At 41.2% G+C, this 19,773-nt stretch overlaps 1 protein-coding gene across 2 annotated transcripts in view; it reads right to left on the reverse strand.

Moving 5' to 3' along the window:
• The window catches only part of ELOVL6 (ELOVL fatty acid elongase 6), a 131,270-nt gene that overhangs the window by 37,397 nt on the left and 74,100 nt on the right, over positions 1–19,773 (reverse strand). For both annotated transcript variants that reach the window (XM_038401094.2, XM_043513414.1), the window contains one exon: positions 8,601–8,732. In XM_038401094.2, coding sequence (XP_038257022.1) covers positions 8,601–8,732 — 132 coding nt within the window. The remainder of the gene's footprint in view (positions 1–8,600; positions 8,733–19,773) is intronic.

Below are 19,773 nucleotides of genomic sequence, written 5' to 3' on the forward strand. Positions count from 1 at the left end.
ATCCAGCTGAGGTGTAATGAAATTATGAATTAATGACTCAGGGTCCTGCTGTGAAAGCACTATTCACAGCTCAGCTGTGTCCTAGACATGCCGGTGTGATGGGTTCGGTCACAGAGGCCCCCTTGGGACTGTTACCTGACGTGCTGAAACTACCTCTGAGCCCGTTTCTCCTATCAGCATGGGACTCCAGAACCCTGCCTTGTTGAGCCAGACATGCTAGCCTGCTGCAACACAGATCTAGGGTCTGAACCATGTCCCCAGAATTGCAGGCTTTAACTGAAAACCACTCAGCAGGTACTCCTGTCTCCAACACCCAGCTCCAAATGGGATCCAAACCCCAACTAAATCTGTTTTACTCTGTATAAAGCTTATACAGGGTAAACTCATAAATTGTCCACCCTCTATAACACTGATAGAGAGATATGCACAGCTGTTTGCTCCCCCAGGTATTAATCACTTACTCTGGGTTCAATAATAAACAAAAGTGATTTTATTAAGTATAAAAAGTAGAATGTAAGTGGGTTCAAATAATAACAGACAGAACAAAGTAAGTTACCAAGCAAAATAAAACAAAACACGCAAGTCTAAGCCTAATACATTAAGAAACTGAATACAGGTAAATCTCACTCTTAGAGATGTTCCAATAAGCTTCTTTCACAGACTAGACCACTTCCTAGTCTGGGCTCAATCCTTTCCCCTGGTACAGGCCTTGTTAATTCCAGCAGGAATCCTTTGTCTCTCTCTTGGTCTGCCCCCCCTCCGTGGGAAAGCCCCAGGTTAAAGATGGATTCCAGTATCATGTGCCATGTTCACATATCCTGTGAGACTTCATTATCCACTTGCTGGCACACACTATACAGGAAGGCTTACAAGTAAACAGAGCCATCTACAATCAATTGTCTTAGTTAATGGGGGCCATCAAGATTCCAAACCATTAATGGCCCACACTTTGCATAACTATAATAGGGCCTCAGAATTATATTTCATATTCCTAATTCCAGATACAAGAATGATACATTCATACAAATAGGGTGAACACACTCCATAGATTATTGGCTTTGTAATGATACTTTACAAGAGACCTTTTGTATAAAACATATTCCAGTGACATCATATTTACACTTATAAAAATATTTCCATAAACATATAGAGTGCAACGTGGGCATGACATTTTTGTTGTACTATAGCTAAGAAACAAGTATCAAAGATGACCCCAACTTTACCTTTGTAACAGGATATAAAGTAACCTTATCTAGAGGAACTGGCAACTCAAATTAGCTGTGTTCTCTCAGAATTTAACTTCAGGAAATGTTCAAACATCCAGTACTGAATATCATTTAGACACCTAATCAAATCAGAAATTTCTTCCCCAGGTCATTTGAGATGGAAAAATAAATCTCTATGCCAGAATCATAACCACAATGACAGTGGTTAATTGTTACTCATCCTGTAGCTGAAATTATGCAGTCGAATGAGAGGAATCAAGAACAGCAAAGGTTCAAAAACTGAACCATATGGAACTTCATCGTAGAACTGAGATGGGTACAGTACATCCAGCTCATGTAATTAAAATGTGGGAGCTGAACAAAATAAGACTAAAATAATTTTAGACAGCACCAAAGAATTACTCTTAAGTCTCTCATACTTGAAATGGATCAATAGGCCTGTGAGAGGAAACAAATGCCTACATTCTTAGCAAAACACATGAAAAACCACATTTTTGTTGTTTCAAAATGGAAAAATATTTTAGGGTTGTAACTGTTGCTATTGTAAAACTATTTTTACTGCAAAAATGATATTATAGCAGAGACAAATGTTTGAAAACTGGCAACATTTCCAAAGAAAAAAACAAGTCAAATTTCACCCTCCAAAAATGCTGCTTGCTGCTGACATTGACAGGTTTACTGGCCAAGAGGATGGAGGGAAGCATTAGATGTTAAATATTTTGATTTTAGTAAGGCTTGACATGATGTGACATTCTCATAAGCAAACCAGGCAAATGTGGTCTAAATGAAATTACTATAGGGCGGGTGCACAACTGGTTGACAGACTGTACTCAGAAGTGGTTATCAATGGTTTGCTGTTAAACTGGGAGGATGCATTTAGTGGGGTGCCACAGGATCAGTCCTGCATCCGGTACCATTCACGATTTCATTAATGACTTGGATAAGGGAGAGAAAAGCATGCTCATAAAATGTACAGATGACACCAAGCTGGGAGGGGTTGCTAGCACTTTGGAAGACAGGATTAGGATTCAAAATGACCGTGACAAATTGGAGAATTGGTCTGAAATCAACAAGATGAAATTCAATCAAAGCAAGTGCAATGTACTATACTTAGGAAGAAAGAAAATCGAATCCACAACTAGAAAATGAGGAATAATTAGGCGGTAGTGGTGCCAAAAAGGATTAGGGGGTTATAGTGGATCACAAATTCAATGAGTCAACAATGTGATGCAGTTGTGCATATCATTCTGGGGTGTGTTAAAAGGAATGTTGCATGTCACACACGGAAAGTAATTATTCCACTCTACTCAGCACCAGTGAGGCCCCAGTTGGAGTATTCTGTGTCCTATTCTGGGCACCACACTTTAGGAAAGATGTGAACCAACTGGAGAGTCCAAAAGAGAGCAACAAAAATGATAAGAGGTTTTTCTAAATCTATGAGGAAAGGTTAAAAATATTGGCATGTTTAGTCTTGCAAAAAGGGGGATCCAATAAAAGTCATCAATTATGTTAAGGACTCTTATAAAGAGGACGCTGAATTGTTCTCCATGTCCACTGAAGGCAGGACAAAAAGTAATGAGCTTAATTTGTAGCAATAAAGATTTAGGTTATATATTAGGAAAAACTTTCTAACTATAGGGGTAGTTAAGTCCTAGAATAGGCTTCCAAGGGAGGTTGTGGAATCTCCATCCTTGAAGGCTTTTAAGAACAGGTTGGACAAACACTTGTCAGAGATTGCCTAGGTTTACTTAGTCCTCACCACAGGGGCTAGAATTGATGACCTCTCGAGGTCCCTTTCAGCCCAACATTTCTATTCTAAAATTCACCTTTGACCAAACTAATGAACTCTCATTAAGCTCTCAATAATTTGTGTTTTTTTGTTGTTGTTTTTTAGAAGCACAGCTACTTTCTTATTGTAGATGCCACCATACTTCAATGATCTTAGTAAGGAAAGGCACAATAATACAGTTTGAAGACTGGCCAACTCATTGCCTGGCAGATAGAATTTCCTATTTCAGTCTAGAACACAGTTTCTCCAATCTCAGTGAAGTGTTAAGATTTCTGATGATGGAGATTGAGTGAGTGAGAAACCCACTTTTTTCTTTAAAAAATGACTTGCATAGGCCTTGAAATTGTCCAGAGAAGTACTCTATCAGATTTTGCTTAGACATCATAGCAAATTCATAGCAGATAAGAACATGGATTATTAAAGGCTTTGACTGGTATAATAAAAGTAATATAATTTCAACAGAAAGCAAGAAAAGCTAAGGAGTAATACTGCATATAAAAAAGAGTATTTCCCTATAGCAGATGGGAGTCTGTATGCATAAGAGAAGGATCTAACTCTACCCAGTGTTCCTGAAGTTTTGCAGCAGACTTTTTCCTCTCATGCCATGCGTTATTGCCTACAGCAGAACAATTACCTCCCATGTCTTACATATAACGCTCCTGTTAATACACCTCATAATGATATTAGCCTTTTTCACAATTGCATCACATTGTTTGTTGGCTCATATTTATTTTGTGATCTGAATTCCTTTGGGAAACTAGCAAAAGCATTAAACCCACTGGCAAAGATTACAGCAGTAGCAACACTGGATTAAGTGTAGCACACTTGGAAAAGAGTGGGGATGACTGAAGGCCTGCAGGATGGAACTGGAAATTGTGCGTCAAGGAAGAGACACTGAAAACTAGTTTAATCAGAACTTTCCATCACAAGTTTTATTTATTATTATGGATTCTTTCTCTGAGGCAAGTGGCTCTTTCTTTTTCTGTGAGACAGTATGTGAACATGGAAGCCTCATAATTAGAGTTGGCCAGAAAAGGAGAATTCTTTCCCATAATAAATGTTGCATTTTTGGAGAGCGGGGGAAGTTAGTCCTGGACTAGGATAAAAAAAGTGAAAAATGAACATTTTCATGGGAACAGATTCCAAGAAAAATTCTCTTTTGGGAGAATCAAAATGGAACTGTTTTGCTTCCTAGCTGCCTGCTTGGACAGCTCCTGTCCCCTGAAACAAACAGCATCCAGCACAAAGTGAAACTGACAAGAGCCTTCAAGACCAGCTGTGGGAATTGCAGGTCAGGCCGCTAGAGAAACAAAGAGCCTGGCTGCTCAGTGACATTGCCCCCCCCCCCCCAGGTGGAGAGGTGGAAAACTGGGGTGTTCAGACTCTGTGGTCCCAGAGCTCGGCACAGTGCTTAATTTGTAATAAAAGAGGTGCTGCAGCTCAAGCAACTAGGTGCCGGAGCTCAAGCCATTTTTTTTACACTTGTAACAGATGCAGCAAGCCCAGAGGTGCTGGGGCTATGAATTGCTGAGCCTAGAGATGCCAAAACTCAGCCCTGGCAAGCCCTGGAAGAAATTAAGCACTGGCTGGGCACCCCATCTCTGTGCCTCATTGCTGGGAAGTGAGCCTGAAAGCCCGGGAGGGAGAAAGTCAGGGTGCCCAGCCTTGGCAGCCTTCCTGGAAGACTTTTGTTAATTTCACTGTCTGCCTGCAGATGGACAGTGAAATTGGAATTGGAGAGCCATTAGTTTGCTCTTCCCCCCATGGAAAACTGAATTTTTTCCAGCTAAAATTGATATTTTTGCAGAAAAATTTCAATTTTGCAAAACCAGCATTTTCTGTCAGAAAATCATTCCAATGGAAAAATCCCAACCCGTTCTGCTCAAAATCAACCTTATAATTATATTTTCTTTTCATAAGATGTTGACCTACTTTCTCCCTCTCCCCCTTTCATCCTATACAGTGTAATTGCATCACGTAATTAAGATGCTCTAGAGTCCTAGAGAAAGGCATATATCTTAAACTTACTCTAATAGTACCACTATCGTAGAAATACAGTCTACTGAAGCAAAATTAATATAGTCTTGATATAGTCTTATGGGAATGCTAGAAGGGACATCTAGTCATATGTTTTAGGTACCCTTAATGTAAGCTTTTTTTTTTTTTAAAAAAGTCCTTCCTAAGGGTAGCCATACATTTTAATATAACTCCACCAGTAACCCAGGCAACTTAAAAACTCAGATCTCTCTCCCTACTCAACAATTGCCCACCTTTACAGTTTCCTTCCAAAAAGAAAAGGAGTACTTGTGGCGCCTTAGAGACTAACAAATTTATTAGAGCATAAGCTTTCGTGAGCTACAGCTCACTTCATCGGATGCATCTGATGAAGTGAGCTGTAGCTCACGAAAGCTTATGCTCTAATAAATTTGTTAGTCTCTAAGGTGCCACAAGTACTCCTTTTCTTTTTGCGAATACAGACTAACACGGCTGCTACTATGAAACCTGTCAGTTTCCTTCCACTTTCCAGCATGCGGGAAAAATTATGAGTTTTGCAATGTATCCTGAAGATCATTGGAACTGGGCTATTTAAATGGTGGAGTGCAAGGAAGAGGAAGCAAATTCCAAAGCAAAATTTTCCCTCCCAGAGAATGCCCTGACAACTGCTTCTTCTTGCTTACACTGATGCAGTGCCAGCTCAAGTGCTTCAGCTGATCTCAACTGAGGCAGCATGGCCATGGAGAGAAGTAGGCAGCTAGGTCCTGCCCACTGAGAGCTTTAGAAGTCAAACCAACACCTTAAAACTTCACCCAGAAATCTGCAGGCAGCTGATGCAAATCACAGAGCATGGAGTTAATAGCTTGTCGCAAGATATTCCATTGACCAAGTGGACTAGCATATTTTGTACTAGTTTCAGTTTCTGGATGTTCTAGCCTCATGTTGAGATCATTTACTAAATGTAAAGTATATTTCTCATGTTCATTCTCCTGAGTGGAGTATATTATTTACGTTTGGAAAACTCTCAATAAAAAAAAGCTTTAAAAACTGTATCAGGTCATCATTACTATATATTTACTTCAACACATGTCAGCGTGGGGCTAATCTACATTGAATACAATTTTTTTAAAAAATCATTTTGGTGACCTTTTTCAAAAACAGTTATGAAATCGCACTACACTTTCTCAAATTGGGAATTAAGCTAACACAATGTTACAGAAGACAGCTAACCACTAACGGTTATATTTTATTGGAAACAGAATTGTAATTATGTGTGTTTTGCATCCAAATGGATTCTAAATCACTTTACAAACATCTACAAACTGAATACCATCTAGGAACTGAATGCATCCAATGAAGTGAGCTGTAGCTCACGAAAGCTTATGCTCAAATAAATTTGTTAGTCTCTAAGGTGCCACAAGTACTCCTTTTCTTTCTGCGAATACAGATTAACACGGCTGCTACTCTGAAACCCATCTAGGAACTAGTTCACCCATGACTGATATTCAGCCACTTCTGGGCTAAAGTACAGCAAACGCTAATAGATGCCCGGCAACCCTATGGGTCCAGGTAGGATAGGAGGTGGGGAATGCAGTGCTAATTGAAGGTATCAGGAAACTAAACGTAGCCAGAACGTAAGAACTTAAAAGTAGAATTTAGTCAGGACATTCAGGCTTGTCTTCACTAGGCAAAAGATGATTATTTTAAGAACAGTATTTCCCAAACAGTGGGTCCTAACCCACCAATGAATCACAGAACGGTTCTAGATTTGCCTAGGCAAACACATGCTTCTCCCAATCTAGCACAAGAAGAGGCTACAACTCTTGGTGGGGGGCGGGGGTAGAGCCTGTCCTGCACTCACCCTGGAGCAGTGGCATCTGTCCCATGGGACTGGACTTGGCTCTCCAGTCTGGGTGTTGTGACCTGGTGCATGCAGTCACAGTGCCATTCAGGTTTGATCTGGCCACCCCTATGACTTTGTGTACCAGGTCCCAATACCACTTGCTCAAATTTGACCTGGCTGTCCCTCAATGATGAAGGGATGGCTTGGCCAAACCTGAGTGAAGAGTGACTGGGAAGCTGGCCCAGCCACATGGGACAGGAGCTGCCACTGTGGGGTGAGTGTGGGGTGGTACTGCTCTCCATTCTCCCACCCCATGGAACCTCCCATCTGCACCGAGCTGGGATTAGGGTTGCCGTGCCGGAGCAGAGGGTGCATATATGTAACTAGGCAATGGTGAGTCACAAACAAAAGACAAAATGCAGTGGTGGGTCACCTTAGTAAAGGGGTTGGGAAACACTGTTTAAGACCATCTTAGCTAGCACGTTCAAAATAACAGGTTATAAAACTCTAGTGCAGACAAGGCACAGGCAAGCACAGGCTAGCTAGCTGAGTCCATCCAAAGTACACCTTGCCCTCTCTAAACTAGGTGTTAAACTTTTAGTCAAAACTTGCCAACATTTTAAAAAAACAAACCCACACCATGTTATCGTAGTGAAGACAAACCCTCAAACTAACAGTCTGTGACATAATTTGCAAACCAGCCACAGTGTTCTACTGACATCTCTGTTCACTTTGCAAACCTGAATCGTGCGTTTGTGAACTGCTATAATGAATAATTCATGGAATTAGAAATATATGCAGCTATCAGTGGCCTCTGATATTGGTTTACAAATTGTTTTCATGGTACATAGTGAATTATAACACATGTTCCATATAAACACCGAAATCTGTGATACTCGGAATTCCCTAGTTTCTCTGTACATTAGCTGACTGTGGTTAGTGAATTGAGTTGGTACCATGTGTACCATTGTATTTGATGGTACTCTTATCCTCCCTTGCATTCACAAATTCTGGAAGGGATATTAGGGGAAAGCTGTCATTAAGATCAGTCAGACTCACGGCTGGGTCAGATAGGTGACAAACGGCCTGTCTTTGCTCTCAATGAGAGTTTTGCCACTGACTTGAATGGGGCAAGATCAAACTCGGAGGAGATAGGTCACAGTAGAGCAAGATTATTTCCCACCTCCTCTTATCCTCCCTTGCATTCACAAATTATTTATTTTACTTTCTTGGAATAACCCAAGGGCTAGATTCTGATCTCAGTACACCAGTGTAATTTCATTAATGTCAACAAATTTATTCCAGATTTACGCCAGGGTAACAGATCAAAATCATGGCCTAAGGATTCTACTAACACAACCATATAAATGTAATACTAACTATAAACAGGAACAAGGACAGGAACAGGAACGTAATTGGCTTATTTCATTTTGTAATTTAGATCACTAGGAAAGTTTGGCTATCACAATAATACAAAGTAATTTTCTGATTTAATCACTTCCCTCCTTACTCTTGAAAAGATTGGCTATTAGTTTCCTCCTCTTAAGATGCTTGTGATGTGACAGGCAAAACAGAACTATTTTGGGGTGGGGGGAGGTTGGAGGACTCAAAGACATTAAATGATATAACTAAAGAAATACTTCTTCAGGTGCAGCTTTTTGTCATCTTGATGCTCTTGTTATGTCTGTATCTCTTTTAACCAGTAAACAAACTAATGCAAACAATTCCTTGCTTAAAAAAGGCCTACCTGAAGACTGCAAGGCTCAGGGACCAGAGCACTAGTGGTTTCCTCAGTTCAAATTTTGCTCGTTTGTTCATTAGGTGCCGACCACCAAATATAAAGGCAGCATAGAGAGCTGAAAACAGAAAAGATTTCTTCCTGTAAAAAAAGCGAAGAAAAAAATCCCCATAAAATATTTATTATTCATCAATTGTACACAGTGTTTTCTCATCTTTAGATGATTGACAAGAACTTGTCACTTTCCTTGCTAAAAATAAAACAATTCCCATTTGAACACACTTCTGCTACTAATTTGAATAGTCAAATGTACATGAGCATAAATCCAGATCTTGAAGTTCCTACTCAGGGCAAAATTCCAATTGACTCAATTGGAACTTTCCTGACTAAATACTGCAAGCTTTGGCTTGTATTGCAGATATTTTCTCCCCCTACTCAGGAACGTTTTCCTTTAGTGAAGGAAAACATATGGCACATGGCCAATTTGGTCCTCTGCCCATGCATGTAGTTCTAAAAATCAATTCATTTCGTATCTGAACCAATTGATCAGGTTTAATGGAACATTCAACATGTTCAATTGATATAGCACTGCCTGCATGTTTCATGCTTAACATGCACTTGTCTCTCATTGATTCCTCAAATAAGCATGTTGACTATCTTAACAAAACAAAATTTGAAGAGGCTCCTAAAAGATGGGAACATCTAGCTAGAGGGCAATAGTTCTATTAATCAGTGGCCATACTGTTTTGATTTTTATAGTTCATGAGAAGCAATTTGGGTGCAGTGCAGGGTTATTCTCTGTGGAGAAGTCTAATGAGTTGCTGAAACGGTCATATACTACTTTGCTAATGAACTGAACTACAAAGCAAGCATCACTTGAAAATGCTTGTAATGATACATCAGGATATATATTTCCATCAGCCAGCATTTGAACCTCATTCTTATAATTCGCTAAGGCTCAACTGTAGCAGATCAAAAAAGGATTAAATTTGGGACCCCTTTCTACGCACACAAGAGATTCTGATAGCTTGTAACAAGTGTCTGTCTGCCAAATTAATAATGATGCACAACATTACTAATGTCCTAACTGTGAAGATATATATTTAGGAGCAGATTTTTGGATGAAGTGTGTAATTGCAAAAAAGGGAAAATGAGTAATCATAAATATCAATGGACTAGATAAACTCAGCTGCAGCAGATTGCTCTTTGCTGTAGTAGTACAAAGTCAGCCAGTTTCATCTAAGCCTTAATGAGTGATAAACAAAACATAAATATCACATAACAATGAAAGCCAAATAGCAATATGAGCCCAAAGACATTGCATTAAGACTTGGATAACATAGGACTTTCATGTGTCCTAAAAAAGTACGTTTCTCTTGACATAGTTAATGCAACATATAACAAATCATCAACTGGAATGAAAAAGCAATTAATAGTATTGCATGCAGAGTTATGCTGATGTACCAACAGCTCTGCTGTACCTCAAGTCACCCTCCCCAGCTGAAAATATCCTTGTCTGGCCTGGCACTGGAGTTACCTATGTTAACTTCAGTGTCCCTGGGGATAAGAACACTTGCGAATCAACTCAGGATCTCAAATATTCCATGACAAGCATGGGACTGTCCTCCCTTGAAGAACACACTGAGACTGAGAATCACTGGGGTGGCCATTACAACGGCATGTTTATCATCAGCACTAGTCTTTTTTCCAGTCGGACCTGGATGGTACCGCCGTGTGCTTCCCTGAGATGAGGCATGGATAGCCTACTGAGATGAGGCACTGATGAAGATGAGTTGGTTGAATTTCTCTCCAGGCTAGATGGAGGTGACACTGATGGGCATGGAAAGCTTCTAAATAAATTGGATGAGGTGGTGTATACTCCCTCTGTACAGGGTATACTCACCCTTTGTCTATGAGATTCACACCTCAGGGGTTGTTTGGACCCTAACTTGCTCTGGACTAGAATCACACTGTTTTACATCTATGCTTGTCTGGGAGTTTCTATCTTTTTTCTTAGCTATGGCCTTGCCCATACAGTTATCCATACCTTCAACATCTCTATGCCGGACTAGAGTAATGCACTCTACCTGGGGCCACCCAACAGGGAATCCTCAGCTGGTGCAAAACTTAGCAACCTGCTTAATTAGCAATGAAAGCTGCATTGAGCACATTATACCTGTTCTCTGTATAGCCTACTTGCTTTGTAATTTCTTCCGAGTGGGATTTTCAAACCCCCTCCCCACTCTGGGGGAGGAATCAGACACCTCAGCTGGGCATCCAAATCTCCTAGACAGTTTTGAGAATCTGAGTCTCTATGCATATAGTTTTAGGGTTAGTGCTAATCTATAAAACCATTCATGCTGAGCATCCTGGCTGCTTTAATCTGTCTCTCTCCCCATGTATATATCCTCCTAAGAGCTGAGATCAGCCAAGGTGTTTTTGATAACAGTGTTTGAATTCCGGGTGGCCTGGAGGCAAGTCATTTTCTCTGGAGTGTTCATCACTCTGGAACTGATCCCTATTCTGCTTTACCAGTGTTCCAGTTTGTTGAACTTAAGAGCAAGGTGTTAGAGCCTCTTTGTTTGCTCAGACTTTTCCCAGAGATCAACTCAATAAAGCAAGTGTTTGATTGAAAGGATGATTCTGGAAAGGTCTGGGAAGAATTGCTTTGACTGCATGCATTTTATAATGCATTATGGAATAAAGATCTGAGGGATTGTCTTGATTCTTCCAGCTGTTGGCAGTATGTTGTTAAAGGTCTTATAAATGATGATATATTAATGTAATGCAACCAGAGGCTTAGACAATGGGCTATTAAAGCAAATAAATAAAAATATATTGGAAGTGCTGAAGAATGTGACATCTAACAATGTGCGTAGAGCACCCTCTCTATTTCATCTTCTCTAGCTGCTGATTCTGTATCTAATGCTGAATCTCCACAGGGAAGGTGTGATGGGGCATCTGCCCCACACTGGCAGAAGTGGGGTTAAAGCAGCCCTGGCGAGGCTACGGAGGCAGCCAATCGGGAGAAGGGTTAGAGAGACAGCCAGTCAGGGCCAGGCTGGGCCCTATAAGAAGGGCTGCTGAACTGAGAAGCTTCAGTCACTCCCTGGAGTTTGAGGAGGGAGGTTTGGCTACCCTGAAGGAGGGAGAAGAGACAGCACTATTGCCAGAGCAGCACTGGGTGGGTCAGAGGCACGTGAGTGAGCTGCCGGACTGGGACCCTGATACAAGGGCAGAGAAGGTGCTAGGGCTGTGGGGAAATGGCCCAGGGAAACAGATGGCGGAGGTTAGGGGAGATGCAGTGCATAACTGCAGGGTCCTCCCCCCTTTGGTCCCAGTTGCCACTGATCCTGGACTGTAGCCTGCCACTGAGGCAAGTGGCTGGACAGAGGACTGCTGGCCCCCTACAGAAGGGGGAAGGGAGAGAACTGAATGGGGCACAGCCAGAGGGCTGTGTTCAGAAGAGGACACTGCAGTCCTGAGAGCAATAAGGGTCCTGACGACAAAAGTGATGGCAGCGAGATGCCACTAGATGAAGGCACACTGGTTAACCAGAGCTAATTCCCAGGACAGCCAGCAAGAGGTGCTGCAGTGGTGAATTGTGCCTCATCACAGAAGGAAATTAAATGAATCCCTATGGAATATCTAATATGTCAAAGCAATCATGGGTCAATTTTTATTTTGGTATCTAAAGATATATATATATAGCTGCCTAGGCACTTTTAAAAATCCCACTAGGTGCCTCTCTGCATATTTAGGTATGTAAATTAATACCTTTAGAAATCTGGGACTATGTTCCTTCCTTAATAAAGAAGACATAATGCAGTTTCAATGCTTGTTCTTAATGTTAACAGGAAAGAAACATAAATATCCCCTTTCATAGGCAAGATAACACTTATTTACCCAAATGCCATTTCACTTAGACTCTTATTAATGAAAATATTGCTTTGTGTTAAGTAGGTCAGTACTGTAATTATATTACACTAATTGGAATTGCTACATTTTAGGTCACTTCACCAGCTTTTTAATGAGTTCCATATTTCTTATTTAAATGGTACAGTATCTGTATAAGACTTCCCACTGGTGCTGACAAATACTAGGGAAGTTGACTGTATTGGAGATGCGTACTGTACAGAACAGTTTTAAATTAAAAGGGGCACAAAAGTACAGCCTTGAGGTCATGACAGGTTCTGTATATAAAGGAATCTGATATTGAAAGTATCCCTTCTCTCTTTTTGAGATGATAAAAATAACCATTCACTTTTTCTATTTTTCCCTTATGGAATAACTGTATTAGGGAGATTGTATTGGAGGACTGAGAGTAGTACAGATGATTGGCTATTGGGCTGCAGAACCTTCCACACTAAGATTATTGGCCAATATCATTAATGACCAGAAGTTATTTTGTAATGTTTGTATAATGGTCTGTTTGAAATGTTGGTAGTCTCAGTCCAGTTCTTAATGAACAGATATAAAGCAATGGTAATCAAATGCTGCTCAGTTTTTACTGCAATAGTTCTGGCCAGCATGACACTAGTAACACAGAAGTAATTCTACAGACAGAGTTCTAGGACACTGTAATACGATTGTCATCAGGGATTTTATCCTTATATTACAATCTAAACACAACAGAACAATAAAGCAACATTAAGACTTGAAGCTCAAAACCCAAAAAAGTAAGTCAGTTGCAAAGTCTCACATCTAATAATCTCAGCATTAGCACATTCATATGTCTTCCTTCAATTCTGTTCTCTAGCGATAACACAGACAAAAAAAGACAAGGCTGCCAAGTCCCCCACATTTTGCAGGAGTTCCTGCTTCTCACAGTTGTCCTCCACCTTCCTACATTTCCAGTCTTCAGGGATTAAACACTATCGGTACTGAGTGCTCTGCACTCTTTGTTAAGCCTCTGAAAATTGCCTGTTGTCTCACAGACTGGAAGAATCTTCCTAAAGGCTGTACGGAGCACTATGCTCAGTATGGGAGTTGCTAGAGGGAGAAAGATAATGTGTGGACTTGCAGGCTGAAAATGTGGGGGAGATCTTCTGGAAATCAAGAGCAGAGGAAGGGAAACCTTAGCATGGCAGAAAGGAAATTGGAAAGAAAAGGGTTGTACGAGAAGATGGACAGAAGTGGGTGACAAGTGGAAGGCAAATGAAGGAGGGAAGGAGACGATGATGACTATAGAAAAAGAGAAAAGGATGTTGGCAGAAAAGAGAAGGAAGTGAAGGTGAGAAAACAGAAGGGAAGCAGAAATGAAGTATAATAACAGAGGGAGGAAAAGTACAGTGAGAACAGGAGATAGAAAACCGGAAAAGGAAAGAATTAAAAACTGAGAAAAAGGCAGAGACTGAAGGAAACAAAGAAAGATGGAGAAAATCCATCCCACCAGAAACAGTGCTTCTTGTCAGTCACAGAGAGGAAATGTTCCCTCCAGGAAAGCCAATTCAGGCATCAAGAAGTAGCAGGGAGAGACTGAGTCACCTGGCCTAAGGTAGGAAAACAAAAGAAAATAAACAAGACAAAGGTACCAAGTGATAAATCTTCCTCCTCTTCCCCCTGCCCCTCCCCTCCAAATGTAATTTGTAAAATACTCCAAGTGTTTTTTTAGGCCAAATATTCTTTTGGTGAAATGAAAAATAAGTTACTTTTAAGTGTTTTTCCTCTGTCAGAATGAGCCTTCCACAGAAAAAGGCTATGGCTATTTTAAACTACATTTGATCTGAGAAACTTTAAACTATACAGCACATCTATGTGCTCATTTTGCAAGCAGCCTGTTCTTGGTAACTCAGGTAACGTTACTTTCTGCAAGATGCCAATTTACAATTGCAAGTTCTATTCATATAAAAAGGTGTGAAACCATTCCTAATCACCTTAACATTTGCACTTCTGAAATACCAACAAAGCAAAACCTTGTTCTTGCTTCACAGATATGAGAAAAATCACTGAGAACGTGTTCACTGTACAGATTTGTCAGCTTTATATAATAAATAGTAACTATAATGCTGGAATGTAAATATGCAATTCTGCAACTATTTTTTCCACACCCTACAGTACTTAAGAATTTTAAAGGAGGGAAATATGTCAGAAGACCAATCTTATATGCACGTCAATGTAATGTGGTTTATGCCTACAGCAAAATGTCCCATGATATTTATATTTAGAGCAGTGACAATGAAAGTCACTCATGTGGGAAAGTGCACTCATTAATGAGATTCTTCCAAGTAACGTGCTACCAGGGAAATACAATGCAAACAGCAGTCAGCTTCACAATGGTCCCCCATTCGCTAGATTTCTAATAGAAATTAGCTTTCAAAATGCTCGTGTGACAGGGTATGATCTAGACTGATGAACCTAGGGTGCTGTTTACACTGCTTTGAGCTACCATTCCTGGTCTGCTCACAAACAGCCTTCAGCATGTAAATTAATCCCAATTATAGTGTCTGAGTGCTATAGCCACAGTTTTGAATTACAGTGCAGAGCAACACCAGCAAATTCCCAGTCTTTCCCCCAGAAACGTGCATCTTGTACTGCCCAGATCTCTCCTGGACAATAACATTCGTATAAAGTTCATCATTTTATTAAAAGAAAGTGATATGTACAAACCCTGTTATCCCAAATGGTGTTTCCCAAATACACTGGTTTAGATAAAACAATAAAACAAATGTGTTAACTACAGAAAGATAGGTTTTCAGGGATTACAAATAATGAGGCATAAAAGTCAGGATTGATTATAAGAAAAAAGTAAAATGCAACTAATGCCTAACTTAACAAGTTAGCGATTTCAAAGCAAAGTCTCTCTCACCACATTTTTCAGCAGTCTTACCAGCTGAATTCCTTTCAGTCAGGATCCCTCCCCTAGGGCAATGCTACTTCCTTTGTTCTTCACATGTTGTCAATGCCATGGGTACAGAGGAAGGGAGAGAGCACTTGGGGCATCTGTTCTCCCTTCTTATAGTTCATTCTCTTCTTTGAGAATCCTCTCCAGCTGAGGTTCAGGAGACAAAGTCTGTGTGGACAGGAACCCTCAGCTGTTTCTCTGTCAAGATATAGGTTTTCACCCACATCCTCTTTCCTGCCAAAAATGGCCACTTAACAAGGTGGTGGTCCATTTGATTTTGTTGACATGTGGCTGAGGTGTTGGCTAGCCTTTTGTCTCTGGAGAACTGGTTTGTGACTGCTTTCCAGACTTGTGACATGTTTTAGTAATATCAGATAGTAGGTTCTGATAACTTTACATACAGTGTTACCACACATACTTTACCAGGGCCATAATGATCAGCAAATTATGATTTTTCAAATGATACCTCACAGGCATACTTTGTACAAGATTTATCATAGTTCTATAAAAAGGGTGAACATAGGGGTACAGACTGTCACAGGTAGGTAGCTATTTAAAACACATAGGACAAATCTGTCTTTCAATATCAAGATATCAGCAATAGTTTGATAAACATTTAATTGGACAGGATGTTCAATAGTAAGAGTTTGATTACCCTCTCAAATCAATGCAATTACACTGATGTGTATGAAGTTACTCCTAGTTTATACCAGTGTGAGAATTAAATCAGGTCCTTAGTATAAGACACAATATGTGTCTTAATGGTGAAATCCTAGCGGATCTTAAACATAAAAAAGAAGCTTACAAGAAGTGGAAGGTTGGACATATGACCAGGGAAGAGTATAAAAATATTGCTCGGGCATGTAGGAAAGATATCAGGAGGGCCAAATCGCACCTGGAGCTGCAGCTAGCAAGAGATGTCAAGAGTAACAAGAAGGGTTTCTTCAGGTATGTTGGCAACAAGAAGAAAGCCAAGGAAAGTGTGGGCCCCTTACTGAATGAGGGAGGCAAGCTAGTGACAGAGGATGTGGAAAAAGCTAATGTACTCAATGCTTTTTTTGCCTCTGTTTTCACTAACAAGGTCAGCTCCCAGACTGCTGTGCTGGGCAACACAAAACGGGGAAGAGATGGCCAGCCCTCTGTAGAGATAGAGGTGGTTAGGGACTATTTAGAAAAGCTGGACGTGCACAAGTCCATGGGGCCGGACGAATTGCATCCGAGAGTGCTGAAGGAATTGGCGGCTGTGATTGCAGAGCCCTTGGCCATTATCTTTGAAAACTCGTGGCGAACGGGGGAAGTCCCGGATGACTGGAAAAAGGCTAATGTAGTGCCCATCTTTAAAAAAGGGAAGAAGGAGGATCCTGGGAACTACAGGCCGGTCAGCCTCACCTCAGTCCCTGGAAAAATCATGGAGCAGGTCCTCAAAGAATCAATCCTGAAGCACTTAGAGGAGAGGAAAGTGATCAGGAACAGTCAGCATGGATTCACCAAGGGAAGGTCATGCCTGACTAATCTAATCGCCTTTTATGATGAGATTACTGGTTCTGTGGATGAAGGGAAAGCAGTGGATGTATTGTTTCTTGACTTTAGCAAAGCTTTTGACACGGTCTCCCACAGCATTCTTGTCAGCAAGTTAAGGAAGTATGGGCTGGATGAATGCACTATAAGGTGGGTAGAAAGCTGGCTAGATTGTCGGGCTCAACGGGTAGTGATCAATGGCTCCATGTCTAGTTGGCAGCCGGTGTCAAGTGGAGTGCCCCAGGGGTCGGTCCTGGGGCCCGTTTTGTTCAATATCTTCATAAATGATCTGGAGGATGGTGTGGATTGCACTCTCAGCAAATTTGCGGATGATACTAAACTGGGAGGAGTGGTAGATACGCTGGAGGGGAGGGATAGGATACAGAAGGACCTAGACAAATTGGAGGATTGGGCCAAAAGAAATCTAATGAGGTTCAATAAGGATAAATGCAGGGTCCTGCACTTAGGATGGAAGAATCCAATGCACCGCTACAGACTAGGGACTGAATGGCTCGGCAGCAGTTCTGCGGAAAAGGACCTAGGGGTGACAGTGGACGAGAAGCTGGATATGAGTCAGCAGTGTGCCCTTGTTGCCAAGAAGGCCAATGGCATTTTGGGATGTATAAGTAGGGGCATAGCGAGCAGATCGAGGGACGTGATCGTTCCCCTCTATTCGACACTGGTGAGGCCTCATCTGGAGTACTGTGTCCAGTTTTGGGCCCCACACTACAGGAAGGATGTGGATAAATTGGAAAGAGTACAGCGAAGGGCAACAAAAATGATTAGGGGTCTAGAGCACATGACTTATGAGGAGAGGCTGAGGGAGCTGGGATTGTTTAGTCTGCAGAAGAGAAGAATGAGGGGGGATTTGATAGCTGCTTTCAACTACCTGAAAGGGGGTTTCAAAGAGGATGGCTCTAGACTGTTCTCAATGGTAGCAGATGACAGAACGAGGAGTAATGGTCTCAAGTTGCAATGGGGGAGGTTTAGATTGGATATTAGGAAAAACTTTTTCACTAAGAGGGTGGTGAAACACTGGAATGCGTTACCTAGGGAGGTGGTAGAATCTCCTTCCTTAGAGGTTTTTAAGGTCAGGCTTGACAAAGCCCTGGCTGGGATGATTTAACTGGGACTTGGTCCTGCTTTGAGCAGGGGGTTGGACTAGATGACCTTCTGGGGTCCCTTCCAACCCTGATATTCTATGATTCTATGATTCTATGTACCTTGACAGTGATACCCAGTTCTAAACACTGGAGTTGTATTATTTTTTCTATTACTTGCACAGGATCCACAGCATTTTAGACTTTGTAAACATCACTCTGTCTGTGTCTCGACTAGTGTGCAGTTTAAATAGACACCATACAGACGCAGAATAAATGTGCAAGTGGAATGTGGCTCACCTCTTATAGCTCCCTGATTATTATATATGAAACTTTTTTCATTATTTAAAAGGATATTAATGATCAAGTTTGCAGAACATAAATTTTGTAGAAAGATTAGCAATAATTAAGTCTGCATTTCGGAAAGAATATAGCAAATATGGCAAGGGATTAAAAATAATCATTCTTGCTTTCTCTTTTTAGTGTGCAGATGCTAATGGAAATTAAGAGAAGGAACAGAACTTTACCACCTCATATGAAATTCAAGTGAAAGGATCCAATTCTGAATTCAGCAGGAAGGGACTTCAAGAGGTCATTGAGTCTTTCCCCCCCATGCTGAGGCAGGACCAAGTAAACGTAAGCACCCCGACATGTGTTTGTGTAACCTGTTCTTAAAAACCTCCAATGGTGGGGATTCCAAAACAACCCTAGGTAACCTGTATCAGTGCTGAACTATCCTTAGAGTTAGAAAGTTTTTCCTAATACCTAAACAAAATCTCCCTTGCAGTAGATTAGGCCCATTACTTCTTATCCTACCTTCAGTGGACGCGGAGAATAATTGATCACAGTTCTCATTATAACAGCCTTTAACATATTTGAAGACTATTATTGTAAGGATCTGCAGGACTAGAAGCTGCGGCTGCAGCCTGGGGCAGTGACATTCCCACATCACCATCAGGAGGCTACAGGGGCACTGTGGAGATGAGGTGCCACAGGAAGTATCACCCAAAGGGAGCAGAGCAACAGCACCCTGTGGCCTTCTGATTGGTCCATGGTCACTATTTAACCCTGGAGGATGTCCCTGGAAGTTGTCTGGGTAACCATGTAGACTTCTGGCCTGCTGTGATGGTACACCATACCTTGCTTGCTAATCTCCAGTCTCTGACCCCAGCCTGACTCTCACCATGACTCTTGCCTCCTGATTCTAGCCTGGTAGCCATCTCTGGTCTCTGAATCTGGGACTGACTCTTGCCTATTTGACCATGGCTCTAGTGATTAGTCTGATCCCTGATTGCTGACTGCTGTCTTGTGATAGTTCTTGACTTGGTGACTTCTAGACTAGACTGCCTATGGCCTGGTTCCTTACACTTATCAGACCCCCCTTCAGTCTTCTTTTCCCAGGACTAAACATGCCCAGTATTTTTAACCTTTCCTCATAGGTTGGGTTTTTCTAAACCTTTTATCATTTTGGTTGCTCTCCTCTGGACTCCCTCCAGTTTGTCCACATCTTTCGTAAAGTGTGGTGCCTACAACTGAACACACTACTCCAACTGAGACCTCTGCTGAATAGAGTGTGACAATTACCTCCTGTGTCTTACAAACAACACTTGTCTTTGGTATAAAGATTAATAAACCCCAGAACAATATCAGCCTTCTTCACAATTGCATCACATTGTTGGCTCATATTCCATTTCTGATCCTCTATAATCCCCCACTCTTT

The sequence above is a fragment of the Dermochelys coriacea genome, chromosome 4, assembly GCF_009764565.3.
Source record: "Dermochelys coriacea isolate rDerCor1 chromosome 4, rDerCor1.pri.v4, whole genome shotgun sequence".
NCBI lineage: Eukaryota > Metazoa > Chordata > Testudines > Dermochelyidae > Dermochelys > Dermochelys coriacea.